The sequence below is a fragment of the Podarcis tiliguerta genome, assembly GCF_965153285.1.
Source record: "Podarcis tiliguerta genome assembly, chromosome: 1".
NCBI lineage: Eukaryota > Metazoa > Chordata > Lepidosauria > Squamata > Lacertidae > Podarcis > Podarcis tiliguerta.
In genome coordinates, this window is record NC_139534.1 from 5082378 (window position 1) to 5108310 (window position 25933).

The 25933-nt window shown below is 43.4% G+C and overlaps 1 protein-coding gene across 16 annotated transcripts in view; it reads left to right on the plus strand.

Moving 5' to 3' along the window:
• The window catches only part of COL6A3 (collagen type VI alpha 3 chain), a 107363-nt gene that overhangs the window by 67038 nt on the left and 14392 nt on the right, over window positions 1–25933 (plus strand). For 15 of the 16 annotated variants that reach the window (XM_083400216.1, XM_083400212.1, XM_083400220.1 and 12 more), the window contains 19 exons: window positions 842–877; window positions 2292–2354; window positions 3303–3365; window positions 4462–4524; window positions 6049–6111; window positions 6426–6476; window positions 7063–7098; window positions 7197–7259; window positions 8622–8684; window positions 10668–10700; window positions 10798–10834; window positions 10933–10944; window positions 11110–11603; window positions 11998–12094; window positions 13907–14599; window positions 16348–16441; window positions 17759–17814; window positions 21623–21889; window positions 22467–22550. In XM_083400216.1, coding sequence (XP_083256342.1) covers window positions 842–877; window positions 2292–2354; window positions 3303–3365; window positions 4462–4524; window positions 6049–6111; window positions 6426–6476; window positions 7063–7098; window positions 7197–7259; window positions 8622–8684; window positions 10668–10700; window positions 10798–10834; window positions 10933–10944; window positions 11110–11603; window positions 11998–12094; window positions 13907–14599; window positions 16348–16441; window positions 17759–17814; window positions 21623–21889; window positions 22467–22550 — 2368 coding nt within the window. The remainder of the gene's footprint in view (window positions 1–841; window positions 878–2291; window positions 2355–3302; window positions 3366–4461; window positions 4525–6048; window positions 6112–6425; window positions 6477–7062; window positions 7099–7196; window positions 7260–8621; window positions 8685–10667; window positions 10701–10797; window positions 10835–10932; window positions 10945–11109; window positions 11604–11997; window positions 12095–13906; window positions 14600–16347; window positions 16442–17758; window positions 17815–21622; window positions 21890–22466; window positions 22551–25933) is intronic. The other variant, XM_083400217.1, reaches the window with a different exon arrangement.

Here is a 25933-nt window from a genome sequence, read left to right on the forward strand (position 1 = left end):
ACTTACAAAACCAATGAGAGAAACTAGGGGAAACAGCCAGGTGTAACAAACAGCAAAGTTCCTTCTGTTTGTGATGTTATCCGTGAAGAAAGCAGTACCGTATTTCTTCAGGGATGCCTGGCCTTTCCTGGTGGCATGAGCCATTTCCTTGCTCTCCCCTGCGTGCTCTTCTGCTCCCATGGCAGTATCATCAGGGATGGATTCCCTGCACTCAGCCACCTTGAGCTGGTTGCTGCCTGAGACAATTCAGCGGGTTTCACGCCAGCTTTGGAGCGAGGGCATATTGGGAGGAACACGTGGCAAATGTGGACTGACGCACCTTCATATCTGGATATAACACTTTCAGTCGCAATGGGCCCCAGGGCTGAGGCTTGGCGGGAGGCCACATTACCGTGATGAAGGAGGCTTGGCCCTGCCTGTTACAGGGAATGGTTTTACCACAAGAACGCCAGCTTCATTGGGTGGGGGACATATTGCCTGGTGTTATGAAGCAGGGTATTCCTAAGGGATCTGGGTGAGGGCAGTGAGAATGTGGGTGCTGTCTGGGGGAAAGCCATGTCATGGGCATCACTGGGGAAGAAACATTGAAGGAAAGGAGGGCCAGAAGCTGAACCAGAGGAGGTGTCGGATAAGGCTTGTTTAGCTAAAACAGCTACTTAGCTCTGCTGTGATCTTCCACATGCCTTCCCACAAAGGAAGTTCAGAATAAGTGGCCTGTTTCCTATCAGGGAACCATGAAAGGAGACTGCAAAGCAGAGGCAGTGACAAAAATAGAACAGAGGTTGTTGCTAGAGATAGCTTCACATTACTGTTTGCGGCTGTGCTTTTTATCAATTTGCAGGGAGAACAGGGCAGAAGAGGACCTCCAGGGATCAAAGTAAGTGCTAACAATCTACATGCAAAATATAATACTTCTGCACCATTTTTCTTTTTCTTTTTTTTAAAGATCCATAACTGGGAATATGGGTTGCAGAACAGGAGAAGTTACCGTATTTTTCGCCCTATAGGACGCACTTTTCCCCCTCCAAAAATGAAGGGGAAATGTGTGTGCGTCCTATGGGGCGAATGCAGGCTTTCGCTGAAGCCTGGAGAGCGAGAGGCGTCGGTGCGCACCGATCCCTCTCGCTCTCCAGGCTTCAGGAAGCTATCCGCAAGCCTTGGGAGCCTGGCGCGAGTGCCCGCCGGGCTCCCAAGGCTTGCGGGCAGCAGCCTGCAGCCCAAAGCACGGGACGCGCTGCGGAGCACGCCCTGTGCTTCGGGCAGATGTCCGCAAGCCTTGCGCGCCCAGCGGGAGGCCCCGCCGGGCTCGCAAGGCTTGCGGGCGGCAGCCTGTTCTGGGGGCTGGGGTCGGGGGAAGCTCGGGCTTTCCTCGCCCCAGCCCCGCGGCTGGTGGGGGGGGAATATATATTTTTTAAAAATCCCCCCCCCCCCAAAATTAGGTGCGTCCTATGGGCCAGTGTGCCCTATAGGACGAAAAATACGGTATATCAGATTTGAAGAATGCAAATGAGAATTCCTGCAATTCTGATATTAAATATAATTTTGTTAGGTAACTTTGCATTTAGGATAATTTGTTGTAGAAACATTTGCCCTAGAAGCAGCTGAACCATTTATGGATCTTTTTTTTTTTTAGCTAATCATGTACACTGCTCATTTATACAAGGCAATTGTTAGGACGTTTGCAGACATGAATATGCTTCACAGGTGGCTCATGTCTGGGAAAAAAAAATATTGTGAACCTATTAGTAATAAATAAGACCTGAAATTCAGTGAGGTTTACATGGTGTCCTCCAAAGCCATGCATAGCACATTTCGTTCAGGTGTGCACTCGTGGAATTTTTATTTATTTAAAGATGAACATTTATTGAATGCATATTCATACTCATGTAGATACTGGACAACATTTAGGAAAATTACATTTCATCTTTTAAATGCTAGACTCTAGCCCAGAACCCTGTTCCCAGCAGTGGTCAGTGCAGATATTTCTGAGAAGAGGCAACAGATGGAGGCAAGAGATGCCCAGTCCTGCTGTTTGAACGCAAAAACTCCATGGATTTGCCTAATCTACTTTAGGCATACAGACTCTCATTAAAAAGGAAGCAGAATTCACAGGGTAGGCCGTGTATGCGTGGTTTGAGAAGCAGAGGCAGAGGAAAGCAGAAAAGTCTTCACACCCGGTTCAGTACCTCACCTAGGGGTAGTAAATTCCACATGTTGTGAAGAAGTGCTTTTTTCTTTTTGCGGTCCTTAATCTACAGCCAACTGGCTACTCAATTACTCTTATATTTTAGGGAAACAGAGGCCCAGCAGGTACACCAGGATCTGTGGGAGAACCAGGTCCAAGAGGACCACAGGTGAGGAGATTCTGTAGCTTATTTCTGGCATTTCTGGTGACATTCCAGGGCAGAGCCCTGCTAGTCTGTTGCACAACAGAGAACAGAAAGGAGACTTGTGGCACCTTGAATGTGGCTTGAGCCTTTGTGGGCTGCAGCTGAAGCATTTTCCCAGGTGAGGCAGTAAACAGTGGGAGCCCAAAGGCCAGGAAACGTCACAGCTCAAATATATGCCTGGTAAGGTAAATCTGTCCATTCATAACAATAGTAAGTAAGTGGTGATTCTCTCTTCCCCCTGCAAAGGATGCTGTGGACTTTACCTTTCTACATAATTTCTGGGGATGTGAATTGAAAATGTACCAACGGTGGAATTGCACAGAGACCATCATTGGATCGCTAAATAGTTAATGTTGTATATTTAGCCTACTGCATGGGATACTGGTTTAATTCAGGTCCAGTGCAGACCAGAGCCGTAGCTGGGTGATCTTGCAGAACCATCCTGATTGCACCCCCCAGCCACAGACAAATTAGCTTTTCTTTCCACCTCTCCTCCACCCTTCCTCCACCTATTCAATTCCTCACGCACCTAACCTCGTAATGAATTCTTTCACAGAAAATCCATTATTTAATTTATTTTTATATTTTTAGCCGATTTTGCCCCCCCCCTTACCTGTGTCCCTGGCAGGAGCCTTCCTCACCACTCCTTAGCTGCGGCCCTGGTGCAGACCATTATATATTTACTGAAGAAATGTCTGCACAGAGCTTCTATATATTATTTTGTGGTGTCATGACATGGGAAAGTATGTTTTTGTCATTTCCTGAGATTTACTTATATCGGGGAAGAAATAGTGCCATGACCTCAAAAGTTGAACCCGGGCCTTATGTTACTGCTCCTTTGTGTTTCGGCAAAATTCCGATTTTTGTATTGAATGTTTTTTACCTCAGCTATTTGCTTTTGCTTATGTACAGGGAGCGCCTGGCACCATTGGAACTCCAGGTCTTCGAGGAGAGCAAGGCCTGCCTGGTCCAAGGGTAAAATTATTTTATTCTTTTTAGAATCATAGAATTGTAGATTTGGGAGGAACCCTTCAGGGTCATCTAGTCCAACCCCTTGCATTGCAGGAATCTCAGCTCAAGCATCCATGACAGGTGGCCGTCCAACCTCTGCTAAAATACTTCCAAGGAAGGGGTGTCCACCACCTTCCAAGGTCATCCATTCCACTGCCAACAGTTCTTAGTGTCAGAAAGTTTTTCCTGATGTTTAGCTGGAATCTCATTTCTTGTAACCTGAATCCATTGGTTTGAGTCATACCCTCCGGAGCAGGAGAAACAAGCTTTCTCCACCTTCCATGTGAAAGCCCTTCAGAGATTTGAAGAAGGCTATAATATCTCCTCTCAGTCTCCTCTTTTCCAGGCTAAACATACCCAACTGCTTCTTTCCGTTCCTCATAAGGTTTGGGTTCAAGAGCATCATCTTGGTTGCCCTCCTCTGCACACATTCCATCTTGTCAAGATCCTTCACAAATTGTAACAAAATGCTCCTTGTTTCTGTTAGTCTGAAAAGTTTCATTCAAAAATCCGTCCAGCAGAATTTTCTCTGTCAGGCAAAAAGGCGGAGTAGAAATAAATACATACTGTAATAATAATGAGGCTGCTGTGATGTTATTGAGTAGCATTCGCAGAAATTCATTGTAGCAGTTCCTTCCACAAATTCTTCCAGTGTTGCCGAAAACTGGAATTGGAAATAAAGTTGACAAAATTACCAAATATGAGTGCAGCATTTTAAAAGTTTGAAATTTAGGTTTTAAAGGAACTGCACTTATTTGCCCAAATTCATCTGGGGATTATATGAGTGCAGAATCTGGTTCTCATGGCTGCCTTATTTCCAACATTGCTAAGGAATTCTAAGAAACCAAAAAATGGGTTGAGTTTTGAAGTCAGTGGTTAGAATCAGTGCAGTTTTGAAAGGTTCAGTCTACCATCTTGATTCCAAATGCTGCCCAAGTACATCTGAACATAGATTAAATCCTGCCCCCTGAGCTTCCATAAGAATTTCTGTTCATGCTGTTCCTGTTGTTATGTTTGCGCTATTGCTCTGTTGCCAATCTCCAGACCTTGGTCTCCATAGGGCGGTGGAGGCCCACCAGGAGTTGCTGGGGAGCGTGGCCGGCCGGGTCCTCTTGGGAAAAAGGTAAGTGACAAAATTACAGAGAACGGCTGGAGATGGGGGACACTAATGTTGGTGTTAAGATGTGAATGATTTTCCAGGGTTCCTCTTATGAAGGGGAGTCATCCCCATTCTTCTGTGACGGCATGCATTTTAACAATATCACTTTGAAAGCCGTAAATATAAGAGGTCAGCTCCAGTGACGTTGCCCAAATGTCTGAATGCCCAGTTTGAAATGTGAAGCTGCTTTGTGCTCGGAAGCAGTACAGAACAAGCATGATTATTTCTCTCAAAGTTCTTCTGTAGCTCAAAATTAAAAATGGGATTCTGCGCATATGCTGTGGGGAGGACTGCAGGGCCTGCTCCCTTCCAGGGCCTTTTCCAACTGGCCCAGGGGGCGTGGCCCAGGCCCTTATTTGGAACAAACTTTTGGGGAAGTGTTCTGCCATTGCTTCCCTGTTCCAAGTGGTTAAACTGCTTTAAAATGTCCTCAAGCAGTCGGTGGCAATTTAAATTTTTATTTCTTTTTTCCTTTGTTGGGGGTGGGTGGGTGGGATGGATATTTGGTTGGGGATTAATTTTAGTATAATTGTTCTGTTCCTTTTTTGTTGTTGTTGTTTTATTGGTTCTGTATAGTTTGTGTTTTGTTTTTAAGGGGCGGGATCAGAGCTGCCTGGGAGTGAGGCCCCAGCCAACACGATGGCTGGGACAAGTTCCACAGGGGGGAAGCACTGGGACATCCGATCTCGGTGATCATGGGCAGGAGGAGGAGTTACGCTAAGACCAGACCATGTCATTACCAAGGAGGCAGGTTTAGTCGTTGTTTGAAGACTATCCCTGCCTCCGGGTCTGGCCTTGACTGGATGGATACTGGAATCAACAGGGGAAACCCACATGACCTGAAGGTGTTGCTGTGCAATGCCAGGTCAATGATGAATAAAACCACTGCCATCCACAACCTGATTGTGGATGGAGGATTTGACCTGGCATGTGTGACAGAGACCTAGTTGGAGGAAGCAGATGGGCCTGTCCTTGCTGCTGCTTGCCCACCAGGTTTCTCTTACGCACAGCAACCCAGGTCATGTGGGTGGGGGGGGGTTGCAGTGATTTTTAGGAAGTCATTAGCTTGCATCAGGCGTCCTACTGGGAAGATCCAGTTTTCTGAGTGCATGTTCTGGAAGTTGGGCAATAGGGGCAGTACAGGATTCCTCTTGGTGTACCAACCTCCCCGCTGCACCAAGGATTCCCTGTCCGAGCTGGACCTCAGCGTCCGGGCTGAACGAGGAAGGTGGAGACGCTCCTTCAAGTGTTGAGAGCCCTTTATTTACATTATCTTGTTGCAATGTTTACAACCCTCCTGCATGTGAGATTAGTATTGTTACCCCCATATTTCAGATGGGAGTGCTTAAGCAGAGAAGGCAGATTTCCTAAGGTCACCTCATGAGCCTATTGCAGAAGCGATTCCAACCAGGGGTTCATATCCGAGCCCCTTAAGTACTGTGTTATACTAGCTTGCATCCTAAGTTAAATTTATTATTTTTAACACAGGGCGAACCTGGCAATGCTGGTCCAAAGGGTCCCAATGGTCCCACTGGGCCCCGAGGAGAGACGGTAAGTGTGGCTTACCGTAAGTTGCTGAACAGCATTTCCCCATTGAGAAACGAACAGCCAATCCCCACAGGCTCGCTTCTGAGAGGCTGAAGAGCTTGATCCCTGCAGCGAGGCCAGCGCTGGCAGCTTGCAATCCACTTCACAGAGCCTCCGTTTCAACTCTCCCAATCCTCTCTTTCAAAGAACCCTTTTTGAACACATTAGCCTTGGCCTTCTGGCATGTCTAATTTTGAGGATCACGTACACTGGCTGAAGACAGCTCTAAGCTCCAGGATGTGTTGCGCATTCATGTTCTGCACCTTTATGTCTTGTAGGGAGATGATGGACGAGATGGAGTTGGCAGGGCAGGAGCTAAAGGCAGAAAGGTATGTACAGTCCCAGGGCTTGCCTTTATCCGATAGATACATGAATGGTGCCTAATCCACAAGGCATGTCTTTGCAGTTGAGTTTGGTGAAAGCAAAATGTGTATCAAGGAGCGCAAGGCCTCTTGCCCCTCCCAGGGTATCTTGCCTTGTAAGGCAACCCTGCCCATGTCCTCTTCCTGCATGTTGCGTGGCCCTCCCTATTCTAGAGTCATTGTAGCAGCACATGGCAGTGGGAAGTGGTTCCTTGGGACAATTCCACACCAGCCAATTACTTCCCATTTACAGCATCTCAAGCATTCATGGGGGTGAGGAGCATCCAGGCAACATCAGTCTTATGTTGCATGAATTCCCCCCCCCCCATGTTAATTTGCCCTTACAGGGGGTTGGGAACACAATTTCAAAGCAGAATTGATGGAGGTGGTTTCTTTCTACTGAGTGGCGTGGCATGGCATGCCTGTTGGGTGCCTCCTCAGGTCTGGTTTGGCACAGCTGGGAACATCTGAGCCCTTTTATTTCTGGGAACAGACAAGGGAAGGTCGCTGCCTTTGCTTCATTGAACCCACAACCTGTTTCTTATTTCCACAGGGGGAGCCGGGTTTCCCAGGATATCCAGGAACAAGGGTACTTAGAAAAATTTTAATTATGTTCCTTATGCTAAAATACAGTAGCCCACGAGTGATATGTGCCAGAGAGATAATGCTTTGCTCTGTTTTCAACAGGGTGCGCCTGGAGATAATGGTGGCGTTGGAGATCCTGGCCCCAAAGGAAGCAGAGGTCTCAGGGTAATGTAGCTCCCTGTGTTTGATAGCGGAAGATTAAACTGAGAGCCTGCTTGGTTCATGTTCTTCTACAAATCATTTTCTTTATTCCCAGTTTCATCCTGTTGCAGCTACTTGCATAGTTGTATTCGGTGCCTTTTTTGGGTAAAAAAAGAAGTCCCAGTACAGTGGTGCCTCGCAAGACGAAATTAATTCGTTCTGCGAGTTTTTTCGTCTTGTGAATTTTTTCGTCTTGCGAAGCACCACTGTGCATTGACGGTTTCCCATAGGAATGCATTGACGGTTTTTAAAAAAAGGTGCAAGACGTTTTCGTCTTGCAAAGCAAGCCCATAGGGAAATTCGTCTTGCGAAGCAACTCAAAAAACGAAAAACTCTTTTGTCCTGCGAGTTTTTCGTCTTGCGAGGCATTCATCTTGCGTGGTACCACTGTACTCATATATTCATAAAAGTGCCGTAGGTGCCAGCACAAAATCGGTCTCAGACCGTCAAAATGATCAGTTACAAGGCAAAGATCAGCTTCCACTTCCAGTTTACTAGAGAAGAGATCTCTAGTAAACTCTGATTGGGCCAACTGCAGCCAAACACATCATAGAGTTAGACTCAAATGTGGCATGCTTGTCGAAGGTGCTTTCTGTTCACAGTGGTGCTGTTTTACGGCTCATGCTAGAGCATAAATCTAAATAAGTGTCCACGTACTTGTGCAAAAACTTGTGCAAGCTGTATTCGAAGCTGTATTCAAAGCTACCTGGTATTGCACTGCAGAAACAGTTGCAAGTACTACTGGCTGTTTGTTTTTCACACACTATTTATGGATCCAACCTATTCTGCACAAACACACAGGAGTCTGCATAGTGTACATGAACAAAAATGTTATTTAAACCATTTATAAGCCTTTTTTGCCAACTGGTCCTCAAGGCAGCTTACAACACTTGCTTAAAATAAAGATTATTTCAGCATAAGTAAGTCCAAATCATCAGGTAATAAAAGAGCCCCTACAACAGTTAACTAGTATGAACTTCCAAATGAAATTAAATGCTCTCAAATGTTTGGGTAACTTGTTGGAGAGCGGATTTCTGTTGAACATCTGGGGAGGGGGGTTTGAGGAATTTCAGAACCCTCACAGCCTGCCCCCTCTCTCTCAGCAAGTGATGGAAGGTCAAGGCAGCCCCACGGACCAGGGCAGGGCAGAAATAATGGAGAGGGGAGTGTCTGCAGGTAAGGCCAGGTAGAATCATGCTGGCTCTGTTTGCATTAATTCAAACCTCTCCAGGTAAACAACCCATAGCAGATGCGATTAACTTAAAAGGGCAGATGTGTGGGATTTGGATCACGCACGTTTACTCTTGTTTGCTTTTTCCTGTTTAGGGAAGTGCAGGGGCACCTGGCGTACGAGGCCAAAAGGGAGAGAATGGATATCCCGGGCCAGAGGTAAGTTTGCAATACACAGATTACTGGTCTGACATGTTGATTTTGCTGAAGAGTCTAGAATACGTTTACATTTCTTTCTATACTGAGCTTACTATTAAACTCACATACCATATTTCATCTCTGTTAATCTAATAGAATGATTCCGAGTTATCTTGAATAAACCTTTATTTCTTGTATATCTTTATTTTTATACCCCGCCTTTTCCCCTGACGGGACTCAAGGCAGCTTACAGATAAAATTAAGAACTGCTAAAAACAGGGAAAACTCTGCAATTGTGTGTGAGAGATTAAGGAATTATAAAGAAAAAATTGTTATTGATCTGAACATTTCTAGCTTGCTTGTATTGCTTGAAAGTCTTGTTTTTATTTTTATTTATTTTATTTATTTTACTGTTTATTAAATTTGTATACTGCCCTATACCTGAAAGTCTCAGGGTGGTTCACAGGATAAAATCACAACATAAAAACATACGTGCAAAGTTTAAAGAAAGTTCCAAGAAGAAATGATAATACAGTGAGGGAACTGGCTCTTGCCAGCTGATGTGAACATCACTCCTATGACTCTTACAACTGAACATTAATTTATACATCTTTTAGTAAAACAATAGCTGAAGATGTTAATCAGTGCTTTTCTAATCTGAAATGAGACTGGAAGATGCAGAATAATCTAAAAATTAAACATCCAAATTGACAGTTTTAAGTTATCAGTTTCAAAACTTGGACCGTTAAAGTTTGAACTCCAATTCTGAATTCTGAGGCAGAGGTTTCTGTTTTCGTGTGCATTTCGGGCTTTGCTTGTGATATCTCTGGGCTTGAGTCACCCACCCTCATGCCAGCCACACTTGTGCCATTTTGATAAGCGATTATTATATAAACTATCCAACTCCTGCTTGGTAATAATGAAAAAAGCAGTGAACAGCAGCAAAGAACCCCCTCTCAGTTCATTGGAATATAAGAAGAGCCCTGCTGGGTGAGACCAAAGGCCATAAATTATTTCCTTCTCCACCAGAGGCGCCAACTTCTGCAGAAGAAGGGGGCCATCATGGGGTGCATGATGTGACCCACACAGCATCAGGGTGTGGGTGGAGCCAAACGCAGTGGCTCCTCCTCCTCCGGGAGCTACTTTCCTGCTCCTTCCCCTCTGTGGCCTGCTTGCCTCTTCCTCCTTGAACATTTTCCTTTGAACCAACCTCCTCCTTGAAAATATGGAGGGGAGGCCAAAAGGGTTTGGCGCCTCAGAGATGGAAGCCCTGTTTTCCACCCTCCACCATCTTGAGTAACGAAGAGAGCTCTGGAATTATTTTCCCCTTAATTTCCCTGGTTTCTTCCCCCTCCTGTCAGGATCTAGGCTTAGTTTCCCCCAAGGTAACCCTCCTGTGACATTTTGGACCTCCCGGTCAGAACAGCCTCTGAAACCAGAGGCATCTGTCTTACAAAAAGAGTGGAAGAATTACGGCACTCCTTCCAGCGCCAACCTTATGCCTGCGGGATTTGGGGACAGCATAGAATGTGCCAAGGACTTGACTGAGGCTTGATGGAATAACCCAATCAGTAGAAAGGCAGGCAAAGCACCCTTCTAAACATTTCATGGATAAGGCCTTCAGTATAGTGATACTCAGATTTTTTGCTAAGAAGATCTCCCGATGAAACTTTCGCTTGAATTCAAGGCACACAGTTATTTGGAAGAATGCACACAAAACGCACACACACACTTTATATATTTTTTATTAATTTTCAAATATAAAAGTGATGCAGAATTCTGCAAAATACAATGTCAACAAACAGGATCTGATGACAATAAATTGTAATTTGCTTCCTTCCTATTCCATTCCCTGGCAAGACCCTTCTGACTCCCCCACACAGACACCCTTTGCCCCCCTCCCTGACTACTCAGTTGACTGAAATCTGTCAAGCTCCTATCATTCAAGCACTCTGAAACCCAAGTCTTGCAATTACATTTGCATTTTTAAATCCTTTCTTTCAGGGACTCAAGGGTGACAGAGGAGAAGCAAGAGACGTAAGTCATCTTCTCATTCCGTAATTTTTCGTCCTGGTACCAAACTTCTTGTATTTCTTCATTTTTTTCACCGTTTGCCTTTCCTTTTCCTTTAAAGCAATGCACACTTGTACGCAACATCAAAGACAAATGCCGTAAGTCCATTTCTTTTGCCTCTAATGCTTAGTTTGATTTGGAGGAGACTATGAAGTCATTGACTTTCTTTTTCTTTCTTTCTTTTTGTTATTCACAGCCTGCTGTTATGGTAAGTCCATATTAGATTCCTCTGTTTCTGGCACCAGAAACGGATGCAAGCTGTGGCTTCAAAGGAACGGACTGGTTTGTAGTTGCAGAATATGTCCCTTGCTATTTTGGAAGCAAATGTGTTTGATCATATTCCTTTCTTGTTTAATGTATCCACTACCTGCAGGTCCCAGGGAATGTCCAGTTTACCCCACAGAACTGGCATTTGCTATAGATACCGCCACTGGGGGAAGTGCAGACATTTTCAACAGAACGAAGCAAGCAGTGTTGGCAATTGTTAACAACCTCACAATTGCTGAAAGCAACTGTCCCAGGGGTGCCCGGGTTGCGTTAGTTACCTATAACAGCGAAGTCACCACTGAGATCCGTTTTGCTGACTCCCGGAGGAAAGCAAATCTCATCAAACAGATTCAAGAGCTCCAAATGCCGCAGACATCAAAACAGCGAAGCTTAGAAACGGCCATGTCTTTTGTGGCCAGGAACACCTTCAAACGTGCCCGCAGTGGGTTCCTCATGCGGAAAGTGGCTGTTTTCTTCAGCAATGGGCCAACAAGAGCATCTGCAGAACTTAACGACGCTGTCATGAAATTATATGATGCGGGAGTTGTGCCTGTGTTCCTTACCTCCAGAGAGGACAGACCCCTCATAAATGCACTGCAGGTTTGCATCCCTTCAACTTTTCTTCTCCTCCAGGGGTATTTTGTGGGATTAAGCCACAACCATTCTCCAGGGACTGTGGCCATCAGGCATATTGCCCTCTTTTAAAGCCTTGCAGTTTTTTAAAAAAAAGAAGTGGCATATGTATTAAAGCATTTATAAATACGAAAAAGAAACGCTTTTCATTTTTATGCACTGTAAAAAAGCATGATGAAACTGACTGCCTGATTTCTAGCTCTCAGCCACCATCTCCTGTGTAGCCTGAAGGCAGCTCTAAAAAGCATAAGCTGCTCAAAGTTTTCTGAAGTCAACCGAATCTTCTGTTTGGCCTCAGCTATTCATGGGCTGTCTACACCAATCAATGTTTGATGCCTGTTTTCTTTTTTGTCTAAACCAGATCAACAATACTGGTGGGCAAGCCATGGTATTTTCTGGCAACAGGGATCAACTGAACCAAATTATTAGGAGAGTAATAACGTGCCACGTTTGTCTAGGTAAGGTTTTTGGGTTTCTTTCCTATATAATGTACTTTTCAAGGACAGTACAGTTTGCAGCCATTACTTGGAATTTGCTTTAGCTGCACTGTACAGACAATATGAACTTCTGCAAGCTAGGCAGGGCCTCTTGTCAGGAAAGGCTTTAAACCTTTGTCCCTTGTCTACCACACTGCAGAGCCATTCAAGAACCTGACACCTTCAAATTTACTTTTGCTACTGAAGTGTGGGTACCTTTACATTGTAGGCCAGTGTCAGGGCTCTGTGCCAGTTCAGACCCATCCATTGTACATTTGAGCAGCTGCTGGACCCCTAAAACCCATGCCTTGTGAGGTGCCAAACCCGTTTGTCTTAGTGAGGTGCAAATATACAGTATATGCTTATGAGAAGGGTCCACAGGATCTGCTTGGGAGTTGTTGTTTTCCTGGAGGTCTACCAGTTGAAGCCAGGTACAGAACCATAGCTCAGCCAGGCAGAAACAGGCTATTAATTAAAGTAAAGGGTGCTCCTGAGCATATGGTCAGCCAAGAATTCATAGTCAGACCCAAAATCCACACCTGGTTTACCACACCCCTCAAAGTGTTCTATTCCAGCAACACAATTTAGGAAAGTGGGGCAGCGGAGCTTTTTTGTGTTGCTGTTGTTAAACAAAGTGGGAATCAGAAACCCTTCTGGATCTACTGTGAATAGAGATCTTTCAGTAGATCTCAGTCTGCCCACCCCTAATATGAAAGTGTTTTTCAGTTGGAAATGTCCACATCACACATTGTTTGTTGCACAATGCACTAATTTTATAGTGATTTTATTCTGAATATTGTATCTAACTGAAAGAGCACTTTTTGTTTGCAAAGACCCTTATTGTGGCAACGTGCTAAGTTGTTTTCAGGTTTATGGGCCATTAAATTAGTGCCATATAGATAAAGGTAAAAAGCCCTATCTTTTTACCCAAACCTCTGGAGGCAGTCACAGTACATATGCCATGACTGATAAAAGGTAAAGGACCCTTGGATGGTTAAGTCCAGTCAAATTCAACTATGGGTTTGCGGCGCTCATCTCCACTTTCAGGCTGAAGAAGGTGCCGTTTCTCCACAGACAGCTTTCCGGGTTATGTGGCCAGCATGACTAACTAAACCACTTCTGGCACAACAGATGGATGCCAGAGCGCACAGAAATGCTGTTTACCTTCCCACCACAGTGGTACCTATTTATCTACTTGCGCTGGTGTGCTTTCGAACTGCTAGGTTGGCAGGAGCTGGGACAGAACAACGGGAATCCACCCCATTGCAAGAATTCGAACTGCCAGCCTTATAATTGGCAAGCCCAAGAGGCTCAGTGGTTTAGACCACAGCTCCACCTGCGTCCCATGCAGAAGAACCATTGGTGGTCCTGGCATCTTTATGCTCACAGCAGTGCTGTTCAAGTGCCTTCATTCTACCCTGTGATACTTAGCCCCTGCAGGGGTCCTGCAGTTATAAACTGAAGTCTAAAAACTGGCTTCACTTAGCCAGTGCAGCAATGCCATGACTTCATGGACAGCTGTCCAATTCACTGGTAGTGATTGCAGCATTTTGCTGGGGAGAGAATCAACGGACCTGTCACATCTTCATCTTTTGCCCAAACTGTACACTCATTTTGAGGGAATTTTAAAACCATTTGCTTTCTTTGAAATTCTCAAAATTATTTGGGAGCTACCAGAAGTTGTGATTCTGATGCAATATGCCAATTCAGGTTCCTACACCCTCTTGTTTCTGTGACGCTGAAGGATGTTGATTTCAGATATTTGAGTTAACTGTGATATGTTTATTCCTTTAGATGTATGTGATCCTGATTCTAGCTGTGGTCCCACAAGGCCTTTTACCAGAGACAGGCGGGCTGCTCCTACAGATGTTGACATTGATATAGCATTCATTCTAGACAGCTCTGAAAGCACCACCCATCTGCAATTCAGAGAGATGAAGAACTACATTTCGTATGTAGTAAGCCAGCTGGAAACAAGCTCTGACCCCAAGGTATCCCAGCACCATGCCAGGGTGGCTGTCATCCAACATGCTCCCTATGAGTTTGAATCAAACTCAAGTACATCTCCTGTCAAGGTGGAGTTGTCCCTGACAGATTATGGATCCAAAGACAAGCTGATGGATTTCATTAGCAACCAAATGGCACAGCTGTATGGCACACGGGCTGTGGCGAGTGCAATTGAATATACGACAAAACACATCTTTGAGAGTGCGCCAAACCCTAGAGATCTCAAAGTCATAGTCTTGATGATGACTGGAGAGATTAAAGGCAAAGAACTCGAACACCTTCAGAGAGTTATTGTAGAAGCTAAATGCAAAGGATACTTCTTTGTGATTTTGGGCATTGGCAGGAAAGTGAACATCAAGAGCATCTACAGTTTGGCAAGTGAGCCCAATGATGTCTTCTTCAAATATGTCGATAAGCCATCTGAGCTCCATGAAGAGGCTATGCTGCGCTTTGGGAACCTCTTGCCATCTTTTATTAGCAGTAAGTATATGCAGTGGCACAGCAGTGGGAAATTTGATGCTGACCATGAAATGTGCAAGGGGAGGTGGGGGTGAAGTGTGCATTGCCCCCCCCCGGACATTTGAGCCAGGTGAAAGGAGCACTGATGTACTTCAGTCTCGGGGCAGTATACTTCATTTGTGGAACAAGAAGAAAAAGATGATGATGGTGATGTACTTGTTTAGTTAATGTCACACCTTTCCCTCAGTGCAGGACCTAAGACAGCCCATGACATGCATTAAACACTGATACAGCATGTGTACACACACCCACACCCACACCCCAATCAGGTATAAATATTTTTAAAGGTTGCCTTCTTAAAAGTGACATTGAACGAAAACAAGTTGAAACCATTTAAAAACATTGAAGGAGAAGAAAATATGCAACGTCTGCCATTCAAAGACCCGGTCGCAACAGCCAGTTAGTTCCAGAGTCTGGGAGCAGCCACCAAGAAGGCCCTGTGGGGATGGTGGGGCCAAGAGAGAGGCTGCCCCTGAAAATCTCAAAAGCCAGGCAGGCTCATATTGTGAGAGGCAGTCTCAGCTGTGCCCCATCAACTGCAGCCTCCTAGCCACTGATCTTTCACCAAGTACACATTTGGGCTGGAAGAGAGTTATATGCAAGGCCCTGAGGAGGCATGGGGTCAAGAGGTGGAGGGCCTCAGCTGCAATGCAAGGTCCCCTCTGAGTTGCAGCATGCATGGCAGAGCAGCAACAGCGCATCAAGCACACAGTTGGGGGCGGGGCGATGCTGGCCCTAAGGGACCTACTCTAGAACAAGCTCTCTACAGTTTAGCGTGCAGCTCTGCAGTCCCAAAGAAGAGTGTTTTAAGACAGATTTCAAAACATGCTGTTGGCAGGCATGAAGCTTTGCCAGAAAACTCATACGTTGCATGAATATTATGTGAAGTTTTTCTCCTTCTGCTGAGAAACAGGGGTACTGTTCAGGCTTGGCTGCCATATAATCCAGGCTGCAAGGGGACTACTGATTTTAAGACCCCAAACAGATGGGTCTGCTGAACCAAATGCATAAAAGATCATATATAAAGTTTTCCCACAAAAAACTGGATACTGTGATTCTAAAATCCAAGAGAGATGTGCATTTCTCTTTAGAAGAGAAAATGAGGAATTCCTTAAGAGAAATGCACATCTCTCTTGGATTTTAGAATCACAGTATCCACAGACTAGTAATTACTGGTAAAGTTGGAGTCATAAACACTTTTTGTGGAAACTTATCTTGTGTGTATGTAGGATCACAGCTTTATAGTCCTCCTTTCAGTTGTCAACAATTTCCAGCTTTCTGTTGCAGACTTAAAACTCTTTGAACCCTAATTTGGTAAAATCCCGTTTCTTCCCCTTTTTTAGGTCAACCGATAAGATATTTAAGTCTAAAGCATAGTCTCTCCCATTATAGCTAAAGAAAAACTTCCTTTAGTTGCTGGCAGAATTACAGTCTCCACATATTTTGCTTATATCGTAATTAGAAGCAGCAGAATGGAGAGCTGTGTTTTATTACTTGCAAGACTGAAACCATTTTTCGCTGAGAAGAAAGGAAGAAGAGATTATGCAAATTATTATTTTTCCATGTATATAATAAAGTATAATAAAGTATTAAAATGCTTAGATATGGCCCCTATCATACTTACTAGACTACTTTTATTATGGTTTAAATTGAAATAGTATGTTTGGCCAGGGAGAATGGCTTTGTTCAAATTCTGCTTGTATTTTTAGGTGAAAATGCCTTTTACCTGTCTCCAGACATCAGGAAACAATGTGATTGGTTTCAAGGTGATCAGCCGGTCAAAAAATTTGGCCAGAAAGAAGTGTAAGTCTAATGAGTTTTTAGCATTCTGAATAGAAGGAAAAGACAGGTGACTGAACAGTCGCAGCTTATTCCCAAAACCAGATGAAGTACATGTTTTTTGCCAGCAGTATGCATGTTTTCTGTTTCTGACAAATACACTTTTAGGATGAATTAATTATCTTTCCTGTATAAGAGTGTGAGGCACACAGTGAGAAAAGGAACGTTTTGTATGTTTCACTTTCCAAGGTTTTAGCTCCAGTACCTCTCCTTTGGGGGGGGTTTGCTGGCTTGTTTGGAAGAGACAAGCCCTGCTTGCCAGTCTGCAAAGCTAACATTGAGATCTACTGAAGACAGCGAATTAGACTTATCTTGACACTGGGTGTAGAAAAGATAATGAACAAGGGATTATTTTTGCAGTTATTCTTCCCAGTCTCCTGCATGGGGAAATGTGCTCCAGATTCTGAAAAATGATATTGGAAGGTGCCTCAAACTGAGAAATTCCATGTAGCAATCTAGTTAGTCTGTTCCTCTGGGAAGCACATTGGATCATGGCAACATCATTAAATTTAAGATTAAATGGGTCAGGAAACTTTATAAGAACTGTAAAGCACTTTGCTCATGGGGGAAAATATACACATATCCTGTTGTAAATAAAAATATGCCCTTTTCCCTTATGGGGTATCCAAGAGCCCATATAGAGTCCTTACATAGGTTCCCTATTGGTAGGAGAGAATAACAGAGGCCAACCAGAGAATATTGAGAAGCAAAGCAGCTAGTAAGCTTGATCTTTATTGATCTGTTGCAACAGGGTGCTCCCCGCAGGAGAGGAAGAGGAAACCCAAAATTGCTGTGCAAGGGCTTATAAAGACTTTTGAAATTCCCATTCTGTAGATCAAGACCACCCCCCAGAAACATTATGCATACATCACAGAAGGGGTGTAACCTAAGACCACCCCTCAGATACATCCCACTTACATCACAGAAATTTAAATGTTGTTTTTCTCCTGTCACAGTTTATCTCCTGTCTGGCAAGTTACTTGATTGGATTGCCTGGGGTGCCTGGCCATTCTTTTGTAGTGGTAAAATACTTATTTCCTGGGCCAGGTCACAGGTTCACACCTTATTCAAACAGACATATCTTGTGAGGAAAGAGACAATGGGGAGGCTTTTCCAGTTTAACCTTGCAGAGAAAGGATTTGGTCAGTTTAAGAATCAAAATGGTTCCAGGTTGGTCTTCCTGTGTTGATCTATGTATGTGCAGTTATGAACATTACCATATATCTAATACCATAAAATTCCTATCACATATCCATAACTAATTTTTGTTCCTTCAATTAGAAACATTCCAAATAATGTTACCTCTACACCTACTACTACGAAAGAAAAACTGGAAGGTATGTACAGTATCTAGCGTTTACCAAATGTCTTTAGCATATTTTATCCTTAGCATATTTGATCCTTACATGTTGCATTTTGGCGGCAGTTAAGGACCACTGCTTTTCTTTGGTAAAGGACAAACTACACATTGTACACAAATGCACACGTGTTTGGCTTTTTGAAAAAAGGAAAGGAAAAGGAGCTGCAGGAGGCTGCAGTCTTGAGTGGAGGAGCCACAAAAGGCAAGTGGGGGATATTTGTTCTCTAGAGCAGGGTTTTCCAACCATTGAACTACAATTCCCATCATCCCTGACCACTGGTCTTGCTAGCTGAGGATTATGGGAGTTGTAGTCCAAAAACAGCTAGAGGCCCAAGGTTGGGAAATGCTGCTCTAGAGCAGGGTTTCCCATCATCCCTGACCACTGTTCTTGCTAGCTAGGGATGATGGGAGTTGTAGTCCAAAAACAGCAGTTGGGAGCAGAAAAACAGATGTTGTGGGAAGGTTAGGCACCTTTCTCTCTGCAGCTCCTCTGGTCACAATTACAGTCAAGCAATGCAACTGTTCAATAAAGAGACAAAACAGAAACCATTGAGTTGTATCTAACACTACTGTCTTGTTCGCACAAGGACTTCTGCTTGGGCAGCAGAACTTTACCTTGCTCTACTCTGCCTGCACAGCCTGCAAATCCTAGGAGTTCACCCAACGCTCAAGAGCAGAATGGAGGGCCATGGAGAGGGGAGAGGGAGGGAAAGTTTTCTGCAAGTGGTAGTTCTTGCACAAATGGAAGAAGTTTGGCGAATGCAAGCCGCTGGGGTTTTATTACAGGCACCTGTAGTTAAAGTGTAGTTTGCTGCTAGGTTAGCTTAGTTTTAACTGAAGCATCATCCCATATACTCCAACCAAAAATCTGACCTTTCATTGAAATTCTGTGCTCCCAGAACATTGGTCTGCACTAAAAGATGGACAAAAATTAAATGATCAGAACATTTTGCCCTGAGGGAGTTCTTCTGACGAAATTCCATCAGATGTTTGTGTAAATAAATCTATTTACTCATTGAGCTGAGTGACATCCATGATGCAGTTAAGGACAATGAATTTCTTAGCTGTATGCTGGGTTGGTTTTATGCCCATTGTTTTCCACTGTATTACACTTTTCTGGTTAATCTCACAGCCAAGTCAGCCCATTCCAATCATCTGACTGGGAACATTGTCATTTGGACCAAATAAGCCAATACCGCTTCAAAAACACATTGTCTCCATGTGTTGCAATGCATATTGTAAAAGATTCATACCATATGCTGTTGGCAGGAGAGCTCCCAAATCGTTATTGTCCACATAAACAGATTAATGAAAGTCAAGTGGCACGTATATGTTAAATTGTTAGGAAGAATAATCTTGGTAGAGGAAGATAAATAACTTCGTCTTCAATCAGTATACACAATGTGGATAGATTTAAATATTTTGTGTAGATTTTAATGTGTTTGTGTGTGTGCTAAATAAATAAATATTTTGTGAAGATTGATTAAAAATTCAGTCCCATTAATATGTGTTCCTCTACCAAATTCTTCTTTCTAGTAATTTTAACATGCATGTGTCCTCTGACTTTTATTAACTTGTTTCCATGGACCATAACAAATCAGGAGATCTCTTGTTCTCTATGGGTTGTTTTTCAGCCTGAAGACTAATAAAATAAAATCCAAAAACCCCACTATACAGTAGACTTTCATTTTTTTTAAAAAAAAAAGCATGGAGCAGTAAGATCTTTATAATACAGTGGATCATTCAAACAAGTTCATTAGAATAAATTTCACTAACAAGTGAAGATAGAGAGGAATCATTTCAAAACTACCGTCTTCAACGGGTCTCACCAGTCCCACCACAAGTCAGTGGTGACGTTATCAGTGGGACGTTTCACATTCTGCAGACTTCCTAAGCAAGCAGGCGGGCAAGTGAAATTAATATCTACAACATTGGTGCAAAACTAGAACATAAGGTGTACAAACAGCAGATGAGCTGGTATGATAGCCTGCTTCTAGGCTGCATCAGTGTTGACTGGAATTCTCCTGCATAATTCCCTGCCCATACAAAACCAGAGTATCAGGGAGAAGTGTTCTAGCCCAGCCCTCTCAATGACATGCTGGTTTTCTTGAGGTGGTTAATGTGATAGAGCTCAGACACAGGTTGGGCCCTCAGCTGTTCTTTATGAGAACTGGGCCAAAATAGACAGAAAAGCCCCAAATACCCACTTACAGAAATAATAATAAAAAAATAATTTATTATTTGTACCCCGCCCATCTGGCTGGGTTTCCCCAGCCACTCTGGGTGGCTTCCAACAAAGTATTAAAACACAGTGGTCTGTTAAACATTAAAAGCATCCCTAAAGAGGGCTGCCTTCAGATGTCTTCTAAATGTCAGGTATTTGTTTATCTCCTTGACATCTGGTGGGAGGGCGTTCCACAGGGCGGGTGCCACTACCAAGAAGGCCCTCTGCCTAGTTCCCTGTAGCTTTGCTTCTCACAATGAGGGAACCGCCAGGAAGCCCTCGGCGCTGGACCTCAGCATCCGGGCTGGATGATGGGGGTGGAGATGCTCCTTCAGGTATACTGGGCAGAGGCCGTATAGGGCTTTAAAGGTCAACACCAACACTTTGAATATCCCCAGTTGGCACACTTCATATGTTAAACACAGCTTTCCACACTTTTCATGTTGGTGACACACTTTTTAGACATGCACCATTTCACAACACATTAATTCAATTTGACTAGCAAAATGGAGGTTAAATTAATCCCTTTCCAGCCCCCGGAGGAGTGTGGGGAGCGATCATGTGACACACCTACACACTGCAGCTGACACACTAACATGCCGTGACACACAGTTTGGAACACAGTTTGTGTTTCACTGCTGAACAGCTCTTACTGTCAAAGTTTTTCCAAATGTTTAGTCAGAATCACCTTTCTTGCAACTTGAAGCCATTGGTTTGAGTCCTACCCTCCAGAGCAACCTCTCATGAGAGTCTGCTCCACTGCTGGACAGCTCTTGCTGTCAAAAAGTTCTTCCTGGTGTTTAGTTGGAATCTCCCTTCTTGTAACTTGAAGCCATCGGTTCGAGTTTTACCCTCCAGAGCAGGAGAAAACAAGCATGCTCCCTCCTCCATGTGACAGCCCTTGAGATATTTGAAGATGGCTATCCTATCTCCTCTCAATCTCTTTTCCATGCTAAACATTCCCAGCTCCTTCAAGCGCTCCTCATGAAACCTGGTCTCCAGACCCTTGATCCTCTTGGTTGCCCTCCTCTGCACACGTTCCAGCTTGTCAACATCCTTCTTAATTTGTGGTGCCCAGAACTAGACACAGCATTCCAGGTGTGGTCTGACTGAGGCAGAAGAGAGTGGGACTATTGCTTCCCTTGATCTGGACACTAGATCAATTTTCACTGGCCTGTTTTTAAAGGGCTGCCCCTCTTAGGGGTTTCTAACTAGATTTTTTGGCTTCTGCAAACCTTGCCCAAGTCTGCTGAAACCTCCCTTGATGTGTTAGAATGGTGCCATTTTCACTACACTGGTAGTTGTCTTTGAACATTGGAAATAGAAGGGATAATTGACCATCCAGGTTAAGTGCCAGGTATGTGGCAATTGGAGTTGCTTTGAAATTAAATCAGCCATACAAAGGGAATGCTATATTTGGGGTGCACTTATTTGAGGTCTCTTGGGTTTTTGTGGATGATCTCTTTCTCTATTTGAAATCATTCTCAGAAACGAATTCTTTTAAAAATGCAGTCTACTTGCTTTCTTCTTTGAAGCCTTATGACAGTTTTGTTTTTGACAGTGGTTAAGCACACAGGTGAAGTCCAAATAACTGATATCACAGAAAACAGCGCTAAACTGCACTGGGTGAACCCTGAACCTCAACATGTCTTTGTCTACGACATCACAATCACCTCCGCACATGACCACTCTCTAGTCCTGAAGCTCAATTTAACTGGCACTGAACGGGTCATTGGAGGCCTCAGGAGTGGGCAGAAATACAATGTCTTTGTGACTGGCTTCCACAATTCACAGGCCAAAGCAACCTACAGAGGAACATTTAGCACAAGTAAGTTTGTCTTGTTTCTTGGGATGGAATTCACTAGCTTTCAGATGTTAGAAATATGAAGAACAGGGAGGAAATTAACATTGCATTAATAATGTTGACTCATGCTCAGACAATGCACAAAAATTGGCATTCTAGAAGCTGAAAATGTTGATGAATGACTGTGAATTTTTTCTTTGTAAAGGCTTCAGTTTTCCAAAAGCAAGTGAACTGGATCTGATTATTTCTAGCACTTCAGGGTAACAATCAGGGGGAGAGGTTTAGCAGCTGGAGAAATTCATCTATATAGTCAGTTAATCAAACATCTGTTACTAATGTCCCCAGTGGAAACCAATACTCATTTCAAAATCTTGTGCTTCATGTTGAATGATGTCCCAACTGTTATTTACCAAGCTTAATTCAGTGGTTTGTTAAGAGATCTCTTCTTCCTCTGTTAAAAAATGACACCTCTAGTTCCCAGCTAGAGATTTCTGTGGGTGACTTTGATATAAATGGAAACATACACAAGGTGTTGCTTAGGAGGTTACTGGGAGGTACTCCACCCCTCACACGCCGCAATTTCTTCGCTTTCCCTTTGCAGAGAGTATGCCATTACCCAAGCTACCTGCAGCAGCTGTAGCCAATCTGATGGTGAACACTGACCCATTGGAAGGACCGGAAACAGGTGAGTCCAGGGCTCCTGAGGTATCAAAGCGGTGTCCCATTTTCAGCTGGGCTCCCTGACAGATTTTTCTTTTAAAGTAAGGGACATTTAGGTGGCATGTTTTCTGAAATAAGGACAAATAATTTCTGTAAAGAGGATGCACATAAAAGATGCACATAATGTTTCATGGCACCTTGATGTTCCCAAATAAGAGGCAAATATTTAAATTGAAGGAAGTACATTAACATATGGAGCACCCAGCATTCATAATCATATTCTAGGGAAAGCCAACAAGTAGTGTCATTATAATTGATGCTCAGTGATGCTCCACCAACCAAGCCAAGAATGTAGAACGTATTAATTTTGTAAAGAGGAGGGGGGAAGTGGGCTTTGCAGAAAAGCAGTACAATTCAGCAGGTGTTTCAGGTGTTCAAATAAAAGCCAGCAGGTTGCTCGGCTGATTCAGTGTAATATGGAAAGCAATGACAAGTGCATTTCTTTAGTTGCGAGATGCATGGCCTTCAAATGAATGTGGCTCTGCCGCTTTGAACATTGCACTGAAAACACAAAGAAAAGGGGAGCCTGCTGATGGAGTAGTCGCTTGAGAGGAAAGCACCTGCAATTTGAATATCCATAGTTTCTGTCATACTAGTGACTGAAACGCACTGTCTGCATCCCTAGAAAAATCACCCAGGAAGAAATGCCAGCAGTTTCAATGTGCACAGTTCATTTCATCCCAGCACTGTGCTGAAATTCTTCTGAGGAGACATGTGTCCCATTAGACCTCCTTCAGCATTGCACGACTTAATGCTTAATAGTGCAATCCCAGTCTTATCAGCTTAGAAGTATGGCCCACTGAATTCAGTGGCCCTTACTTCTGAGTAGACCTGTTTAGGCTTGCATCCCTAGAAGGGCAACCCAATCTGTATCAGAGAATGGATCCCCAGATCCCAGGCCACACAAAATCATGGGTTTTATTCTTTCACAGGTATTGAACAAAGGTGTATTTTTTTATCAGTTATCAGCTATCTGCTGGCTAATTTGGATAAAAAGGAAAATACTAGGTAATTTAAAAAAAAAAATTCCCTAGATGCCTAGATCTAGGTTTGGGGCAAGTACCCTTTGGTGAGACAGCTCCAGCTGACATTTAAAATGGCAAAACACACAGCAAAGCCAAGAGTGGAAATATAGACGGTTAGATCTCTAACATACACTGTTCTAAGTTACTGCCCACTTCCCCTTAGATTAGAAAGGGACCAAATGTTTGGGAAGTTAAAAAGGTCAGATTCATGTGCTTTTGCATACAGCAGCAAGAAAAAACCAGCAGTCTAACTTAGGTTCCAAAATGGTAAATGTTTCTAAATTATTTGTATAGCAACACAAAGATGGCTTGCTTAAGCCACACAGTCTAAGCTTGGAGCATCCAGTTTAGACCTCCTTCCTGGGAGGGTTGGCATGGTGGAATGGGAGAACAGAGGGGCAGGACAGATTACTCTATGTTCTTAACCTCTTCATGCATTGTTTGGAGCTTAGCACGTTGGTTGTCTGAGGCTGGGTATCCCACATCACCTACATGCCTTGAAAGAGGTTTCCCTCAAAACTCTGACCATCTAATTAACTGAGTAATAAGCAAGCCTCATGAGGTTGGGAAAAATCCAAAAGAAACACCAGATTGCCATGGCTTCTCTTCCTTGAGCAGGCAGTGGCTAAGCTTCCCATGTCATGGCCATCATGGAGCCAACAATAAAAAAATCACCAAGGGATATTGAAAATATTTATTTTCCTGTGGCTCACTGGAAAGTATTCAATTATGAAAGTTTGTGTCACATTGTAAGTCCTTGTGCTTGTCTGTTTGCCTTGTCTTGACGCATTAATGGTTTATTATCATTTATAAACCATTAATGAACAATTAACATAGCTTGTACTCAGTGATTAACAATTATGTGGATGAATAACATTTTTTATAAATGTGTAATTGTGTGTGTGAATGCCAATAGTCTGTTGATCTTTCTGTTTTAATAAGTATAATATAATGCAATTCTCCAATAATTATTGGACTGAAACATCTGTTAGAACTTTTGCTGCCTGATATGTTTTAGGCATATATGCTAATCTCATTTGCCTACTCATATTTATTTCTCAAAAAGCAAGATAGAAATAATTGATGGCAAATCTGCTTGTTTTTCTAAATGTGATGGTAGAGATTATCATGTTGACACCAGCTCTCTGCTCATTATGCATTGGCCACTTGTAACAATAGAAATCACTTGTGCCACCTAATTGTTTCAAATTCAAAGCCATATAGTTCATAGCTTGGGCCAGAGTTTCCTAAACTTGAGTCTCCGGCTGCTTTTGGATTACAATTCCCATCATCGCTGACCATTGGTCTTGCTAGCTAGGGATGATGGACGTTGTAGTCCAAAAACAGCTAGAGACCTAAGTTTGGGAAACTGTGGATTAGGCAGTCCAATTTACATTATTTTCTCTGTTGCACATTAAGCAGTTCTTGCCTCAGCCGTCTTATACAAGTTCCTAATTTCCTTGGTCAGTTTTCTTGGATTCAGAACTGAGTGCTTGGTGTTAAATTTTTTGAAGACTACATGCTACTATGAAGAATATCTGTAAAACGAAATTCAGTAGCTTTTCTTCTCATGTACATTGAGTGCTGCGTATAACTGTCTTCAAACAAGCTGGCCTGTGTTGAATATGCTGTTCCATATACCTGAACAAAACAAAAAAGGCACCTCCGGAAATAATTAAGAATTCCAGAGTTTTTGAGAGAGCTGCGCCCAAATAAGTTATCTTGCTGAAAGCCCGTTTCCCGGATGTTCTGTGGTGATGCTGAGGTTGTATGTTGCTTGTTTTGTTGTTGAAGTTGTCCGCTCCAGGTTGTGGTCCTAGATTCATCTCTCCTGTGTTTTTTCCCCTTCACTTGCATCACTCTATGTCATGTTCACCTTCAGTTTATGTGTATAACTGCACTTGGTCCTTTTTTGTCACCAATTTCCATCTTGTATGACACACTTAGCAGAGCACTGAGCAGATTCTTGGAAGGCACTTGTCTTTGTCTAGATGTCTTAACTTTTTATTAACTATTTTGTTTTTGTAAGAGAGCCACAGGACACCTAACACAGGTCTATGAGCCACAGTAACACCTCACAAAGTGTATAATAAAAGCTGCAAGCATGGGAAGGATAATGCAGAAGAATATCAGGAATTATCAAATCAACAGACTTCTGTCTTCAGAGGCTGCTTTCACACGTGAAGTTCTTTTTTTCTCCTTAGCCGGGGTGCAAATTTGATTGAATAGCAGAGTGCTTCTTCCTGTCCTGCTTCCACCTACAGTTACCAATAGTGCAAGAGTGCTGTCATTATTGCCACGTACAAAAATGCTCACGAGCGTG